This window comes from Primulina tabacum, chromosome 11 (assembly GCF_025594145.1).
Source record: "Primulina tabacum isolate GXHZ01 chromosome 11, ASM2559414v2, whole genome shotgun sequence".
Classification (NCBI taxonomy): Eukaryota; Viridiplantae; Streptophyta; class Magnoliopsida; order Lamiales; family Gesneriaceae; genus Primulina; species Primulina tabacum.
In genome coordinates, this window is record NC_134560.1 from 23,371,499 (window position 1) to 23,389,555 (window position 18,057).

General features: G+C 37.5%; 1 protein-coding gene across 1 annotated transcript; it reads right to left on the reverse strand.

Annotated features, from left to right (window-relative positions):
* Positions 1-4,717: 4,717 nt before the first annotated feature.
* Positions 4,718-6,449, reverse strand: LOC142518701 (phospholipase A1-IIgamma-like). The gene is made up of 2 exons (XM_075621506.1): positions 5,822-6,449; positions 4,718-5,542 (listed from the first exon to the last, which is right to left on the reverse strand). Exons 1-2 carry the CDS (start codon positions 6,407-6,409, stop codon positions 4,922-4,924), a joined length of 1,209 nt encoding a protein of 402 aa, XP_075477621.1. The 5' UTR covers positions 6,410-6,449; the 3' UTR covers positions 4,718-4,921.
* Between the last annotated feature and the right edge of the window lie 11,608 nt (positions 6,450-18,057).

Below are 18,057 nucleotides of genomic sequence, written 5' to 3' on the forward strand. Positions count from 1 at the left end.
AACATCGTCAAAATAATTTAGATGTCTCAAATGTTTGAATATAAGTTTCAACATGCCAAAATAAACTAGTGAGCCATATTAATCCAAACATCATCAAATAACTCTTAAGACCCGAGAATCCCACTCTAACTTGTATCTCCTCGTCTGGAACTGGACTCTGGCATCCCAAGTCTCGCCTCACCTACCGTCAAGCACATGAAAACAAGAGGTAGCCGACGTGTCGGTGTGTATAAACCCAGTATGATACAATCAATAACATATGAGAATTAAAAATATAAATAGTTGATATAAATTCATAAAGATTCAATATAATGCAATGCATGATCAGAAGCTGTGGGCTATCAATAAATCTCAAGATCAAGTGAATCATCTGGTCATAGGATACCCGAGGAAAGAGAATCCGCCAGCAACATCCACCGACTCATCCGCTTGAGGTGGGGTGTTGTGTTCTACAATCCCAGTACTATGGTGCACATATAGAGAGTGTTCATGCCATAGCAGCGACCTCCGCATACACTATGCCAACTCTTAAAGGGGATCGGTTACGGTGACCGGAAGCGCAACGGAAGTTTAAAAATCGAATTTTTACAAGAAAATTTTCGGCCACCATGATATTGTGTAGCAAATACAACAAACACCAAATATCATACATAGAGTGTTGAGAAAATCGTTACGTATCAACCTCTTGAGGTTGATGATGGCTCCAACTTTGTTGTCAAACAACAAAGCTCTTGAATGGGATGGCAATCTACAAGCTCTCCTCCTTTCCTTCAAGAATTAGGCCCACCACCAACTTTGTAGATCCACCTCACACTTGCATTAGAAAATGTAAGGCTTTTTCAAAGAGAAGTGACTTGTTTCTCCAACAATTGAAAAACACAAAAAATGAGAGAAAAATTTGAAAGAGTTGCCCTTCAAATTTCGACCAACACATGACATGAATGAGGGAGGATGAGTTGTCTAGGTTGTGGGAAAATTTGATCCAAAAAGTTGCATGCCATGCCAATTTTTTAATCAAAAGTATTCCTCAACCTTTCACCTCCCAAGCATGCAATTCTACTTGGGCTTGTAACAATTACAAGGCCCATGGACTATTTAAATTGTCTCAAACATATTTGAGCCCAATTAGACTTTACTTGATTTTACTCATGCCCACTAGTTAAATAATTATTTCCAATTGGGCTCTACAAGGCCCAATGTTATTTAATTAATTCAACACTTGAATTAATTAAATTATTTGGACTCTACTAGGCCCACTAGTGTCTAATTAATTCAACACTTGAATTAATTTAATTTAGTCCATAATAATGTTTATGAAAATCACAATTTTCAAATACATTATTCACTTGGCCTACTTTTAATTTAGGAACACATTCATAAATTAAAAGTTACATTTCTCTCATAGAAGTCATACTTCTATTTTTCCTTACGCTTATAAACTCATTTATAAGCCGTTCAACACTTTGAACTATTTTACTTCTCAACGGGATCTAGAAAGCTAGAACTTGTGTGGCCCTCAATGGTTCATTGATACAACTAGCCGTGGGTTCACATCTCCATGTGATTCGGACTAAACATATCCTTATATGAGCATAACCCAATTGCTCCATTCTTACTTATCAACTCCTTGATAAAAAGAACGTCAGAACTCAAGTCTGATAGTACCCAACCAATCTTGTTAAACACCTAGCAGCATCGCTTACATGATTCCCTAGGTATCAAATGATAGTGCCTGCAAGAACCATTCAATTATGGTTAGCGTACAGTACGGTCCCTTCAACTCATATATCCCGACCGATTCGACAACCATTGGTATATCGAGAGTTGTCTATGAATCGATACTATGTGTCATGTCGTAGTTGCATCGATGGTGTAATCTATGAAACCCCTTTCATAATTACCACCATACTCTGATCAGAGATTTCAATCTACATACACATGATAACACATAGGATATCCATACCCGAAGGTAAGCGGTGAATCCCCGACTAAAATACATTGACTCCTATATGTTTCGACAGAACACCCAACCTTGCCACCTGATGACCCCATGAGAATCGGTAAACAAGTCAAAGTGTAATTCTAGCACCTAGAGTCTCAATGTTGTCCCGGGTCATAAAGATTAATGGTGTACAACCATAAACTAGGACTTTTCCACTCGATAAGTGAGAACCACTTGGAAAATCCTTTTATGGAGGGTTGTTCAGTGCACTCTACAAGGAGCACCTATCTGCATGCTCGGACATCACAATGTCCCCTACCAATGAAACATGGTACTCACATCGCAGATACTAGTCTCGAACTCGAGCGGCCTATATCCTTCTTAGTGGCGGCTGAATCGACTAGAAACTGTTTAGAATATACAGTATTCCAAATATGAGTTTCATGATACTCATCATATGAGCATCTCATATTCTTTCTACTATTTGTATATTCAATGACTTTATCTATGCAACTAGCATGGGTATACAGATAAAGAAGTGCCAAAATGATAAATTCAAATATTATTAAAATAAAGACTGTTCATACATAGAGTTTAATCATGAACCTTCGGCCAACACTTGGCTCGACGGGCACCTACTCTAACAAACTCAACTATAGCGGCATACGTCCAACAAAGCAATAAATCAAGGCGACCTCTGCCATATCAAATCTGAATCGACAAGTGGCTCAATATGCAATGTAATGATGCAAATCAATATCATCATCTCGATATAATAATAAACTCATTTCAAGAAAACAATCATTATCAAATCACAAGTAATTAATCGAGCCATAGAATTTTCAATTTAAAATAAAAATGATACTTTTACCTCGTATGTTACCGACCGTAACATACCTTTCAAATATTACCAACAAGATATCAAAATATATGGTTGAGAAGTTTTGAACCCTCGCAGTCTACTCGATACGCTATCAACCAACTTAAAGTAAATAATCTTGAGACAACCCAGGTCAATACTTCAACCGAATCTTCAATATATAAATCAAGAACTCTGATTATTTATCAACACAGAGAAATGTTCGTACAAAATTCGTAATTAATTCGATACTGCTTCAAATCAAGGTCAGTAAATTGGATATACAAGAAAACTCAATGCCCAACAATTCTTCTTCACAAACTTTTGTCAAATAAAGTAATTTACTCAGTCGTTCATAATCTGAAACATACAACATAATTTTCAAAATTCTGCATCAGTACAAATTTGGCACAGTTTGGTATTTTGAGTATAACTTGTGCAATAATCATAACTTCTGCAATAGCCAATGGAATCGAGCCAATGTAGTATCATTTCGAAGACAAGACAATGTTCTATAACTTTCATTTGAACACCAAATTCAGAATCCTAACCGATTAATACGAGAATTCTAATAAACAGAATACATGTACACAAATCTGCATTAACTCGGAATTCCAGACCAGTTTTAGTAAAAATCATGTATCACTTTCAATTCTTCCTTGAATTGAGTGATGCAAGAACCAAATCGAAGCTAACTCGATTATCTACAAGTTTGATGAAGACCCTAACTCCAAAATCCAATTAGAACCGTTCCTTATACCCAAAATACAGTAGGCATAAAAACTGACTTGCACAGAAACAAGAAACCATGCTCATATCTATTTTAAATTCAAACCAACTCAAATACAATATCTTCAACATCTTAATATCTCAAATATCAACTCAAGTATCAATTCTAAACTTCAACTCATTTCCAAACATGCATAAAAATATAATATACTTACAACATCTTGAAGATCTTGAAGAGATGATCACAAATCTATCCTTATTTCAAAATTTTCTTGAGCAAATCTCCCTTAAATTGAAGAATAAATTCGAAAATGGAGAGGAGAGGAAAGTTTCGATGGAGGAGGAGGAGAAATGTTTGGAGGATGAATGGTGGAAGTCAAATTGTGTTTACATATTAATTTTCGCATCTATTAACGCCGCAGCTCTACTTTCTAGCGCCGCTGCGCCAGAATTTTCATAGCTCTAGCCCCTAGGTGCTACTATTCTAGCGCCGCAGTGCTTGAATAGTAATCTCGTGTACATTAATTTTTTTTTAATTCGGGCATTACAATTTCAGCCGTAGGAAATGGACATATAGGATGCTATTTTATTTCAAAATTTCTGTAAGAATAATTTTTCGAGTTAAATAAATAGTCATAACTTTCTCATGCAAGTTTATCATGATCAATTCAATACTCCAAAAAAACACATTATAAATAGAGATTTCTTTGTTTCACTTGATATTTTTTGTTGGGAAAATTATATTTTTTTGGTCATTTAAATTAAAAGTTTTCTATTTTTGGTCATATTGGTTAATGTTAATTCACTAATTTGTACATTTTTCGATTTTAGTTTTTGGTGTTAGAAAATGATGGTATATTAAGACCATGAAATGACTATTATCTTGACCAAAAATTAAAATCGTTAGATTTCATTTCACTGTTTTTAGTTAGATGGGTTATAAGTTATTGTGAGGGATCTGATCAACGTACAATATAATTTCAAGCAATAAGAAATTTAATTACTTCGCGTTATTTGGTTTAATAACAGTATTTTGACTTACTACTTTTAAATTTTAATAATTTCAAACGGCTGTATGTGCTGCTATTTAGTACTTCATTTTCAAATATCTCCTGTAAATTGGGCTAACTAAATAAAGTTTTGATTATCTAATTAATTAGTCAAAATTTGATTTCAGTGCAATAATATATATTTTTTTCACTTTTAGTTCTTTCTTAATTGGAGTAGGTACTAACATGTCGGTCAAATCTGTCTAAGCAAACATATGTATCGGGTAGCAGTGGTTGTTTTGGACTAAGCAGCTTATTGTGAGCGATTAAAATGGGAGATTTTTTTTGTTTTAAACAATTATATATGGAAGATATATATAATTAACTCGAAATTGGGTTGACTCAATCGCCGTTGCCATCATCCTTTTCATGATCACGCAACACCCAAAACCCATTATTCTTTTGAACCATTCCCTTATTCAAAGGACACCACCAAGAACTTGGAACCAAATACTTTTCTTTTAGAGCACTTGAGCTCTTATTCACAAGTGCAATATCCCTTTCAACTTCCACTCCAAACCCTTCTCCACTCCCCTCAATCCCACCCACTCCATGCAGATAAGCAGCCTCCAGATTATGCCAACTCTTCATGTCTCCAGGATAGTTCAAGTAAGGGGACTTCCTACTGTCAACCATAAGCTCTACTCCCACTTGAGCGTACTCGAGAATCGGAGGTAGCCACTGGACGATATCCGGGGCGTTGCAAACACTTAATATATGTAGATTGTTCATTGATTCTAAATTTTCTTTGAAACCTGAATCCCCCACTCGCGGACACCCGAAGACAAAAGCGGTAACAGGACATGGATTGTTCGGTTGGTTGCTTGGTATGTTGTGGCCGTGTGCTACTATGTCTACTGCGTTTAGAGTCGAAAGTGCTGCGCCTAAGCTGTGGCCTGTTATGGTTATGCTTATGTCTTCGTCCTTGTATTGTTCCACTTGTTTCTTTACTTCTGCTATAACCTGAACAAATTGAATACATAAAATCAACATCTCGTGAACATGCATGCCACATGCAATATGAAAAGGTCTTCAAGCTAGATTTTACCCCCTAAGCATAAATAGGAGAAGAAACAAAATACAGTTTTCTCGGAAATAAAGGCCGAAAACAGGTCGGATTCGGTCAAATAACTAGATATATATGAGGAAATGAAATGATCCCTCGATTATTTCAAGATAAACATAAATATAAAAATATAGCATTACCTCCATTGAAATAATTAAAGTTTCAACTAAATTCACCTGATCTCTTGCACTTGTATTGCTGAACTTGGAACTTGGATCATCCGAAGTATAAATCGAAAGCACCCCTTTATGCACCTTAGCATCATCCGCTGCATTTCCAACAATGGTGGAAGCTGGCACAAGAGGGAAATCGAAATCTTTTACCCATTCACCCAACTCAATTGTCCCTCTCCATGCAACCAAAATATCCCTTCTTCCAAGTGCAAGTTTCCCTTCATCTGTAGCCACGGCTACATACCCCATCCAATTCGAATCCGCGCACCAGGCCTCATCTGACAACGATTTCACTATGAATGATTCGGACACGCCTATTTTTGACGTGGCGTATATATATTTCACTGGTTCGTACTTGAATGGATTCCCTTTCTCCAGTCCGACCCTCGAAAAGAGGTTCCTCCTTGCGTATCTACTGGTCCCCGCGAACTTTGATGTCTTTTCCGAGTTGAAAGTGTCGTATGTTGCTTGAGCCCTGGCGCCATAGTGGAGGATATATCGTCGTAGATCGGCGTCTAATGGGTTCAAGAGGCCTTTCCAGTTATTCTGGCCACTAAGCAGCCTCCATTTTTGTGATATATTTTTTATCATTTCTTCAGAAAAGATGATTTGAAACTCCTGTTTGTAACGCCAAGTTAAGGTTAAATAAGTTTGACAATGGAAATTCATGGATTCCCATTTCAAGAAATGAGTGTATCCTGAAAATCATGTAAATTTTGTGAATGTGCGAGTTCAAGGAGCTTTGCGACAAGCATGCATAAAATAAGGTTTGAGTTTGTTATCACACACTAAATGCAAGATTCATGTTCATATGTGTGTGTATGTGTAAGTATATACACACACACACACACATTAGCATAAAGCACATGCTGTGAGCACTCTGATTTTTTGGAGCAAATCTCGCAAAAAATAAATTCGGGACTTTTAGTTCAAATTTGTCAAATTAAAAGGTCAACAATTTGATTTAAAATTTCAGCTCAAGATGTGCGAAATCCAGCATCATAGAACTCGAGACTTCGCAAAATCACAAGGACCGAAGTGTAGCCACTCGGTGACTCAAACCCCCAGCTCATGGATCCTAATATCTAGCTCAAATAAGCTCATCCATATTGTCCTAAAATGACATTAATAAAATGCAGCCAATGAATGAGCTACAAGTTGGACATCTTTATGGTGTAAAAGATGACCCTTTAGTAAATCAAAGTGACCTTTGAAGTGGTTAGGCAAATTGACCATTATGGTAGTTGTTTGGGCTCCAAGATTTTGGCCATATGGCCCTTAATATGCCATTTTTCAGCCTATAAATACAACTCATGGCCTAGACAATTCATACTCAAAAAGCCTCCAAAAACTCATCAAAAAATCGACCCCTTCGTGCAAGAAAGTTGCAGTTGTGCACTTAAATTTTTGGCAGCAAGTAAGCAATATCTTAAAGTGTTAATATGTCCAAATAATCAATTATCGTCAAGCCAAGAAGTCCTCTAAGGAGTTAAGCAGCAAAAAAATCGAAATTGAGCAACATTTGAATCGTCATTGTTCGGTCTCCTCAAGAGAGTAGCTGCTGAGGTCGTGTGCTTCCAGAGTAGAGTTTCTACAACGTCTAGCCAACATTTAAAGCATTATTTTGCCTTTTTATCGTGTCAAATTTTTCTCGTAATACTATCCAATTCACGTTCAAGCCCAGCCCAAGTTTGACCAACACTACAAGAAATTATGAAATCAACAACACACATACGACAATGGTTTTTACTTAAAACCGTTGTTAAAATACTTTTTAACAACAATTTTAGTAAAAACCGTTGTCGTAGGGTCAAAGACAACGGTTTTTAGGGTCAATGACAACGGTTCTATAAAACCGTTGTCTTTGAGTGTTTATGAACCATTGTCTATTTGCGTGTTTTTTTGGACAATGGACAACAGTTTTAGAAAATCGTTGTCGATTAGTGTGTATTGTTGAGAAACAACGGATTCACTGACTAAAACCGTCTCGAATTTCAAATGTGCGACGGTTTCGCTAAGTTTAGCGACGGTTCCAAGTAAAGCCGCGTAATTTTGCTAATAACGACAGTTTAACTAAAACTATCGCTACAATTAACGACGGATTCACTAAAACCGTGGCTAAATTTAGCGACGGTGACACTACAACCGTCGCCATTTTGAATTTTAGTAAAACCGTCGGTAAATCCGTCGCTAATTTCAAAAATACGATAGTTTTTAAAATACCGCCTTAATTAGTGACGGTTTTTATTAACCGTCGCCTAAAGCGACCTTTTTACCAATAACCGCCGGTATTAGCGACGGTTTTACCAATAACTGTCGCTAATACCGAATGTTTTAACAATAACCGTCGCTAATAGCAACTGTTTTAACAATAACCGTCGCAAACGTTCTATAAATACCCCATTTTCGATCCATTTTCCTTCAAACCTACTTCACAACACTTAAAATTTTTCTATTTTACATAATTTTACTACTTCATAACACTTAAAATTTTTTTCTCTTACACGATTTTACCACTTCAGAACATTTAAAATTTTTATTTCTTACACGATTTTATCACTTTACGACACATAATTTTTTTATCTATTACACGATTTTAACAATTCACAAAACAGATTTATTAAATTATTATTTTTCATTTTACCTAAAACATTAGCGACGGAATTCATGCAAAAACCGTCGCTGAATTCATGCAAAAACCGTCGCTAATTAGTGACGGGTTTTGCAAGTATTCCGTCGCTACTTTTAGCGACGGTGTAATAAACCGTCGCTAATTAGTGACGGTTTTTCGAAAATCCGTTGCTAATATTATTTGCGACGGTTTTGAAAAACCGTCACAAATTGTAGCTACAACAACGTCAAAAAACCGTTGTCTTTGAGCGAACCATGTAACAACAGGAGATTTAACAACATTTTTAAAAAGGCTACGAGAACGGTTAAAAATCGTTGTCGTAGGGCATTTTTTTTGTAGTGTAAGGTTACGTTCAAGTATTGATCGAGTTTTAAACCGCACCTTTGAATTACTGTAAGTGAACTTATAGGTGTTTTAAAGGCTTATGTATGTGTTAAAATTCAATCGTATACTGTATGTTTTGCTACAAATTGTTTTCTTTGCATTTACATCTTTTGCTAAGTTCTGTTCCCGATGATTTGTTTCGTCCGTTTCATTTCGATTTATCCGTTCGATCTGTCTATTTCGTCACAATGAGATAAGTTTGTCTGATCTGATTCGAATGATGGCGCATTGGAAAATCCTGTGAGAAAAATGCCCTAGAGAGAGCCTGTCTATGAGAAAATACCCCAAAAAGAACTCAAATGCGGGGAAAGGCCCAGAAGGAGCCCATTTACAGGAGAAGGCCTCAGATAGAGCCCAAGATCAAGGATAGCCCGTGGTCATTATTATAATATCTGTGTTCAGTATAAGATTCTTGTGGGTACCCAGACGCTAATCATATTCTTAATCCTCATTCGGACAATTTAATCAATTATAATAAAGAGGGTCTAATTTTTTTTTTCTTTTTAAAATACAGTATTAAATGCGGAACGTAATGGAATACATTCTAATATACCTGTCAGTATTAAAGTACAAGTCTTGTACTATATACAATCATTCAAACTAAGGTTTAACAACTAAATATCAAGTGTCCAAACCCTATCTCTAATCAAGTCCGTAGTCTCCACTCTAATCACGATCTCTCTTTATCTTCTCGACCCCGATCCTGTCCCACCTGTTGCCACGCACACATACAAACACGACAACAGCCGGATAACTCCGGTGAGAATAAACTCCCAGTATAAATAAACGAACATGAAATCATATAAACAATGTAAAAACATGTAACAAATATCAGTATCATGTATCAAAATCTAAAACATAATCAATATAAAATCGTAAATCAGACTCGTGACTCCACGTCTCAGACTAGACTCAATCCTGGTCTAGGGATCCCTGTTTCCACACGTTGGCATTCCTATATCGAATTCAGTAATAGAAGAAACTCCAATTCTATTCAATCGATATAACCAAACATCCAGTGTCTTGACCTATCCGTCACAGACTTTGGCACTATCGCCAATTCACTATCTTGTGACAATGTACAATGTGCCAGTGACGATTCCATCACTATCGGCACTTATGTCACAAGATCACTCGTCTAATACTCATCTAATACATGCTTCTATAAATCAATAGAACAAGCATATCAATTTAAATCATTGTAAATAATAACAATATGTATGTGATTTAGAGAAACTCAAGTATATCCTACTCGAGTCGTTTTCCCGGTACCACATTGACTTATACCTTTCTCTTATTGCAGTTCTGACGCCGTTCCTGTCTGGAATTCAAAGTCTCTCAACCCTCAATCTGGCAATGACAATATCAATAGTACCATATCAATATACTATTCCAATCAATACCAATTCTGATCAATCTGGATTTATTTCAAAATCAACGGCATAACGGAACAATCTCAATATTCCCGTCAACTCATACAGCAATATATATCAATTACCACTCATAACCCATATCTAATACAATTTGAAATCAATTCATAATCCAAATCTATTCAATTTCAATTAATATAATCTGAAAAATCATAACAATTCCATAATCAATCTGTTCTTCGATCTGCCTTCGAATATTTGATGTCTAGTACTCCCAGAACACATAATATAGATCAAATAACAATTCCTCCAATATCATATTTTCAAATGATAACAGAAGTCAATAAAACTTACGTCCTGTTGTAGATGTCGACGAGAGGAGTACGGTACTGTGTTCGGATTCAAAATCAGATAACCGGATATAATATAATGAATTTTTCTAGAATTTAAGGAACTTGAGGAATTCTCTGAAATAGAAGCTCGATTCTCGTTGAAGAAATGAAAGATTCATAACATATATTGCATGGTGAGGACAAGTGTTCCACTCAATTCCATAATTTCACTTTAGCCCCTGAACTCTTCACTATTTGCAATTCGGCCCTCGAAACTCTTTTTAATTCAATTTCAATCCTAAGGAATCATAAAAACCATGGAATATGACTCAACATTCCAAAATTCATCAATTAAATAATCTCGGATTAAAATAATAAAATTTCAGGCCTTACAATTCTCCCCCTCTGAGACATGATTTCGTCCTCGAAATCTCAAGCAATCATATCACAGGCAATCAAATCAGAAATAAGAAACTGAAATAGGAAACTTACATCAGTGAAATAAATCTGGGAATTCATGTCTCATATATGATTCAGTCTCCCAAGTAGCTTCTTCAATGCCGTGACGACTCCACTGAATTTTCACAAGTGAAATAGTCTTCGTTCTGAGTTGCTTTTCTTTACGATCGAGAATCTGAATCGGTTTCTAAACATAACTCAGACTTTCATCAACTTCGGCCTTGTCTGGATGAATAATATGAGAATCATCAGGGAGATACTTCCGTAACATAGATACATGAAAGATATCATGTATTCCAGATAAAGAAGGCGATAATGCGAGTCGATAGGCACGATCTCCTATCTTCTCGAGAATCTCGTATGGCCCAATATATCGCGGAGACAGCTTCCCCTTCTTGCCAAATCTGACAACTCCTCTGAAAGGTGAAATCTTCAAGAATACTCGGTCTCCTGCCTCAAATACCAACGGTCTACGTCGAACATTGGCATATTTGGCATGTCTGTCCTGAGCTGCCTTCATTCTTTTCTGTATCAGCTTCACTTTCTCAAACATATCTCTGATCATATAAGGTCCAATCTAAGGAACCTCAGAGATATCATCCCAATAAAGAGGGGATCTGCACTTCTTTCCGTACAACGGTTCAAATGGTGCAATTTCAATACTTGTCTGATAGCTGTTGTTGTACGAAAACTCACAAAGCGGTAATGCATCTTGCCAATTATTGCTAAAATCAAGCACTATAGCCCTTAGCATATCTTCCAGTGTCTGGATAGTCCGCTCTGACTGTCCATCGGTCTGAGGATGATATGCGATACTCAAATGTAACTTCGTACCTAGATCCTGCTGCAAACTCTGCCAGAAGTGCGAAGTGAACCGAGGATCACGGTCTGATACAATCGACTTCGGCACTCCGTACAATCTGACCACCTCTCTGACATAGATCTCTGACATCTGGTCATGTCTGTACGTCATCTTGTACGGAATAAAGCATGGTGATTTGGTCAATCTGTCAATCACAAACCAAATCGCATCACAACTTCGAGAGGATCTCAGTAGCTGCATCACAAAATCCATGGAAATGTGATCCCATTTCCATTCCAGAATAGATAAACTCTGCAGTAAACCTCCTAGTTTCTTCCTCTCGGCTTTCACCTGTTGGCAATTCAAACATTTGGATACAAATGTAGAAATATCAGCTTTCATTTGTTTCCACCAGTATCGTGTCTTCAAATCATTGTACATCTTCCTGCCACCAGGATGAATGCTGAATCGACTGCTATGCGCTTCTGACAAGATCTGTCGTTTCAAATCAGAAACATTCGGCACAACAAGACAATTATTCACATACAGTACACTATCTCGTACCTGATATTCCGATTGATGTCCAGGTCTGACCATACCAATCGAATTCTGCACATTCTGATCAACTTTCTGTGCCTCTTTAATTTTCAAAATCAGCTCTGGTTCGGCTTGAACATCATATAATCTCATTGGTCTGTAATCTGTCTCAAATACCAATCCAGACAAAGAGCAATCTTCTATCAAATTTGAAACACCAATCGTCGATAAGGATAAAGAACATACCTTTCGACTCAGTGCATCTGCTGCTGCATTAGATTTTCCCGGATAGTACTTGATTTCACAATCGAAGTCTTTAAGCAAATCAAGCCATCTTCGCTGTCTCATATTCAACTCTGACTATGAAAAGAGATATTTCAAGCTTTTATGATCAGAATAGATTTCGAACTTCTCACCATATAGGTAGTGTCGCCATATTTTCAAAGTAAATACAATCGCAGCCAATTCAAGATCATGAGTTGGGTAGCGAGTCTCGTGTGGCTTCAGCTGTCTCGAGGCATAAGCAATAACATGCCCTCGCTGCATCAGAATACAATCCAATCCTCGGTGAGATGCATCACAATAAACCACAAAATCACCAGTACCTGATGGAATAGTAAATATCGGTGCACTGGTCAGTCTTTTCTTCAGCTCAAGAAAACTAGACTCGCAGTCTTTAGACCATACAAACGGAGCATTCTTCTGAGTAAACTGAGTAATTGGCTTGGCAATGCTAGAAAAATCTTTAATAAATCGCCAGTAATATCCTGCCAAACCCATAAAACTGCGAATCTCGGGTACTGAAGTCGGTCTCGGCCAAGAAATCACTGCCTCAACCTTACTGGGATCAACTGATATATCGTCTCCGGATATAATATGCCCCAGAAATACAACCTGTCTAAACCAAAACTCACATATTGACAGTTTAGCATACAATTTCTCAGCCCTCAGAATTTTCAATACAGTTTTTAAATGCTCAGAATGTTCAATCATATTCTTCGAATAAATCAGAATATCATCAATAAATATAATCACAAAATCGTCCAGATATCTCTGAAAGATACGGTTCATCAAATCCATAAATACAGCCGGAGCATTGGTCAAACAAAATGGCATGAGAATTAATTCATAGTGTCCATACCTGGTTCTGAACACTGTCTTCGAGATATCAGAATCCCTGACTCTCAGCTGATGGTATCCAGATCTCAGATCGATCTTGGAATATACAGATGAACCCTGCAACTGATCAAACAAATCATCAATGCGAGGCAAGGGATATTTATTCTTTACCGTTGCTTTATTTAGTTGCCGCTAATCGATACAGAGTCTTGTCGAACCGTCCTTCTTTCTCACAAACAGTACTGGAGCACCCCAAGGAGACACACTCGGTCTGATATACCCCTTGGCCAATAAATCCTCCAACTGTTCTTTCAACTCTTTCAATTCAATCGGTGCCATTCTGTACGGAGCCCTCGAAATCGGAACTGTACCTGGCATCAACTCAATACTGAAGTCTATTTCTCGAATCGGAGGCAATCCAGGAATCTCATCTGGGAAGAAATCAGCAAACTCACACACCACTGGCAAATCCGCCAATGATGGACTCGATTTCAGTAAATCAACTGAATAGACAAGGAATCCTTCCGCTCCTTTCTGCAACAATCGAGTCATAGCCAATACGGATATCAAAGTAATTCTAGATCGAGAACCCTTACCATAGAATTTCCACTCATCAGCCATATCCGGTCTGAATCTCACAATCTTGTGGAAACAATCAACAGTGGCTCTGTACTTGGTTAACATATCGATACCGAAAATACAGTAAAAATCAGACAACCCAAGCACAATAGAGTATAACTCAATCTCGTGCCCATCATACTGTAGCATACACAATCTAACAGAAGTCACTGATATCAAACCTGTCCCCAAAGGAGAAGAGATAGACACTACAGCAGATAATGACTCAATAGGCAATGCATGACTCAATGCAAATCGTTCAGAAATAAAAGTATGCGAGGCACCAGTATCAATCATTACATATGCAGGATAACCAGAAATAAAACAGTTACCCGCAACAACATCATCAGGTGCGTCCTGTGCCTGCTCCTCAGTCAAAGCAAAAAACTCTGGCCTGCTGTCTAAGAGGCTGTCTCACTGTTTGGCTTCCTCCTGGCCTCTGCTGTGACTGGGTAGACGGTGCTGGCTGGAAATAATGAACGGCAGATGGTCGTATCCCTGTCTGGGCCACGGATCCAGATGACTCTGCTGCTTGGGATCCCTGGGCACCTCTCTGTGGACATACTCGGGCAAAATGTCCCTGCTGTCTGAAAATACGGCAACTGCCAAATACTCCTCGGCACTGCTCTGTGGAATGCTTCCCTCCACAAGTGTTGCAATAAGGTCCTGTATAACTCTGGCTCTGACCGGTCTGTCTCGAGCCACAAGAACTGGATGAACTGCTTCCAGATCTTTTGAACTGCTTCCCTCGGGCTTTCAAGAAATCTTTCTTTCCGCCACTACTGTTGCCACCCTCAAATTTGGAAGGAGGTGGTTGCTGTGGTCTTGGTGCTGGAGGCACAAACGAAGCTCCTCTCTGTCTCATCAGACCGGGTTCGGCTCCCTTGGCTCTATTCAAAGCAGCAGTAAAATTATTTGGTCTCCCGGTATTCACCAAGGTAAAGATTTCCGGATTCAGGCCATTAAAGAACTGATCAGCAACGGCTTCGTCATTCTCGGCCACACGTGGAGCAAATCGTAGCAATGTAGAGAACTTGGCCACATATTCTTCGATGTTCAACTGACCCTGTCTCAAGTTTGCAAATTCTTATCCTTTGTCCTTCCTATACGACACTGGAAAGAACCTCTGATAGAATTCAGTTCTAAAGACATTCTAGGTAATAGTCGTAACTCGATGCTCCAAGGCTCGCTTTGTTGTAATCCACCAGTTCTTTGCAACATCATGCAACTGGTTCCCTATCAGTTTCACTCTCCGCTCATCAGTGTAATCCAAGGACTCAAACAACATCTCAATGTCGTCTAACCAACTCTCGCAATCAACTGAAGTCTCAGTACCCTTCAGAGTCGGTGGATGGAACGACTGAAATCTCTTCAATAATGTCTCCATCGGTGTCGCTGTTACATCCATTGGAGGATTCGAAGTGCTACCCTGTTCCGGTATTCTTCGAGGAGGCATATCTGATTATCAAAAGAGTTAGCCATCACAATTAACAATTCTGTCTCAGTCCCTTTATGACCATCTTACCTCTGATCAAGAATCGGTTCTGATCCATTCTTAATAATACACATTACCATATCAAAATCAGATAATCAGGTAAACATGTATTAAAGCAGTAAATCATGCTAGCAATCAAAAGCAAGGAAAAAAAACTCCATCTACCCCGCTCACTAGCTCCTATCTCAGTTTAAAAGATCTATCGCTCTGATACCACCTGTTGTGGGGACCCGGACGCTAATCATATTCTTAATCTTCATTGAGATAATTTAATCAATTATAATAAACAGGGTCTAATTTTTTTTTCTTTTTAAAATACAGTATTAAATGCGGTACGTAATGGAATACATTATAATATACATGTCTTGTAGTATATACAATCATTCAAACTAAGGTTTAACAACTAAATATCAAGTGTCCAAACCCAATCTCTAATCAAGTCTGTAGTCTCCACTCTAATCACGATCTCTCTTTATCTCCTCGACCCCGATCCTGTCCCACCTGTTGCCATGCACACATACAAACACGACAACAGCGGGATAACTCCGGTGAGAATAAACTCCCATTATAAATCAACGAACATGCAATCATATAAACAATGTAAAAACATGTAACAAATATCAGTATCATGTATCAAAATCTGAAACATAATCAATATAAAATCGTAAATCAGACTCGTGACTCCACGTCTAAGACTAGACTCAATCCTGGTCTAGGGATCCCGGTTTCCAGACGTTGGCATTCCTATATCGAATTCAGTAATAGAAGAAACTCTAATTCTATTCAATCGATATAACCAAACATCCAGTGTCTTGACCTATCCGTCACAGACTTTGGCACTATCGCCAATTCACTATCTTGTGACAATGTGCAATGTGCCAGTGACGATTCCATCACTATCGGCACTTATGTCACAAGATCACTCGTCTAATACTCATATAATACATACTTCTATAAATCAATAGAACAAGCATATCAATTCAAATCATTGTAAATAATAACAATAAATATGTGATTTAGGGAAACTCAAGTATATCCTACTCGAGTCGTTCTCCCGGTACCACATTGACTTATACATTTCTCTTATTGCAGTTCTGACGCCGTTCCTGTCTGGAATTCAAAGTCTCTCAACACTCAATCTGGCAATGACAATATCAATAGTACCATATCAATATACTAATCCAATCAATACCAATTCTGAACAATCTGGATTTAATTCAAAATCAATGGCATAACGGAAAAATCTCAATATCCCCGTCAACTCATACAACAATATATATCAATTACCACTCATAACCCATATCTAATACAATTTGAAATCAATTCATTCGGCCCTCGAAACTCTTTTTAATTCAATTTCAATCCTAAGGAATCATAAAAACCATGGAATATGACTCAACATTCCAAAATTCATCAATTAAATAATCTCGGATTAAAATGATAAAATATCAGGCCTTACAATTCTTGATTTGATAAGAATTCTTTTTGTTAAGTCTTTGTTATGTTTGATATGATCTGATCGACATAAGTTTTGAATTCTGTCTGTTTCGTTTTCTACTTCTGCTGTGAAAAATGATCCCTTTAAAGATATGGGTATGTATAAGTTGTTATTATGGTATTCGATCAACTGAATCTCGGAATCTTGTTGGTCAATGACAATCAGTTAAACTAAAGTAGTTGCGAAAAATAACTGACTGAAAGATAGAATACGAAACTGAAATAAAATAGGCAAGGGTTGTTTCTGGATGTTCGGAGAATTTAATTACTCCTACGTCACCCCTTCTATCTCAAGGATAGGATATCCACTAAAAGACTTTGATCAAATACAAGAATTGTATTGACCCACTTCAGTTTGGACTTAACACTGCCAAAAACTGAAACTCTTAGTATTACAGAATGTTCTCAGTGCGTAACTGATCTTAGCACTATCGAATTTCAACGATTATTACAACTTGCTAATGAGCTCAAATTGTAGCCTTAACTGCTACGAATATATCAAGTAAGATTGAGCTGAGATTTTGACAGAGTGACAGCAAGGTTTTTGAATAGTGTTGACTCTCTCTTTTCTTCAGCTGTTCTTCTGTCATATTTATAAGCTTCTTTTCTCCAATGGTAACTTGAGATGAATTTGAATATTTGTATCCGTTGATTTCTACTTGATTATTCCTTTGACATTGTTTGCTTCATTTATTGTGATGCGGCGTCTTAATTGCTTTCGCCGAAATGCGTTTTTCTAAGCTGTATTGATTGAAGTGCGGCGTTGCAATCTTCTACGTCTCTTGACGGTTGATTGTTTTTTCCCGAGATATGTTCAGTTGAAGGGTGCTTAGCATACGGCTGAATATATCAACTGATCAGTTTCCAACTGATCAGTCAGTTGATCAGTTTCCAACTGATCAGTCAGTTGATTTCAGTTATTAAGTCCAGTTGCTGAGTTCAGTTTACTCGATCAGTTGGTTCGTATTTTCAGTTGATTCAAATTTTGTCAAAT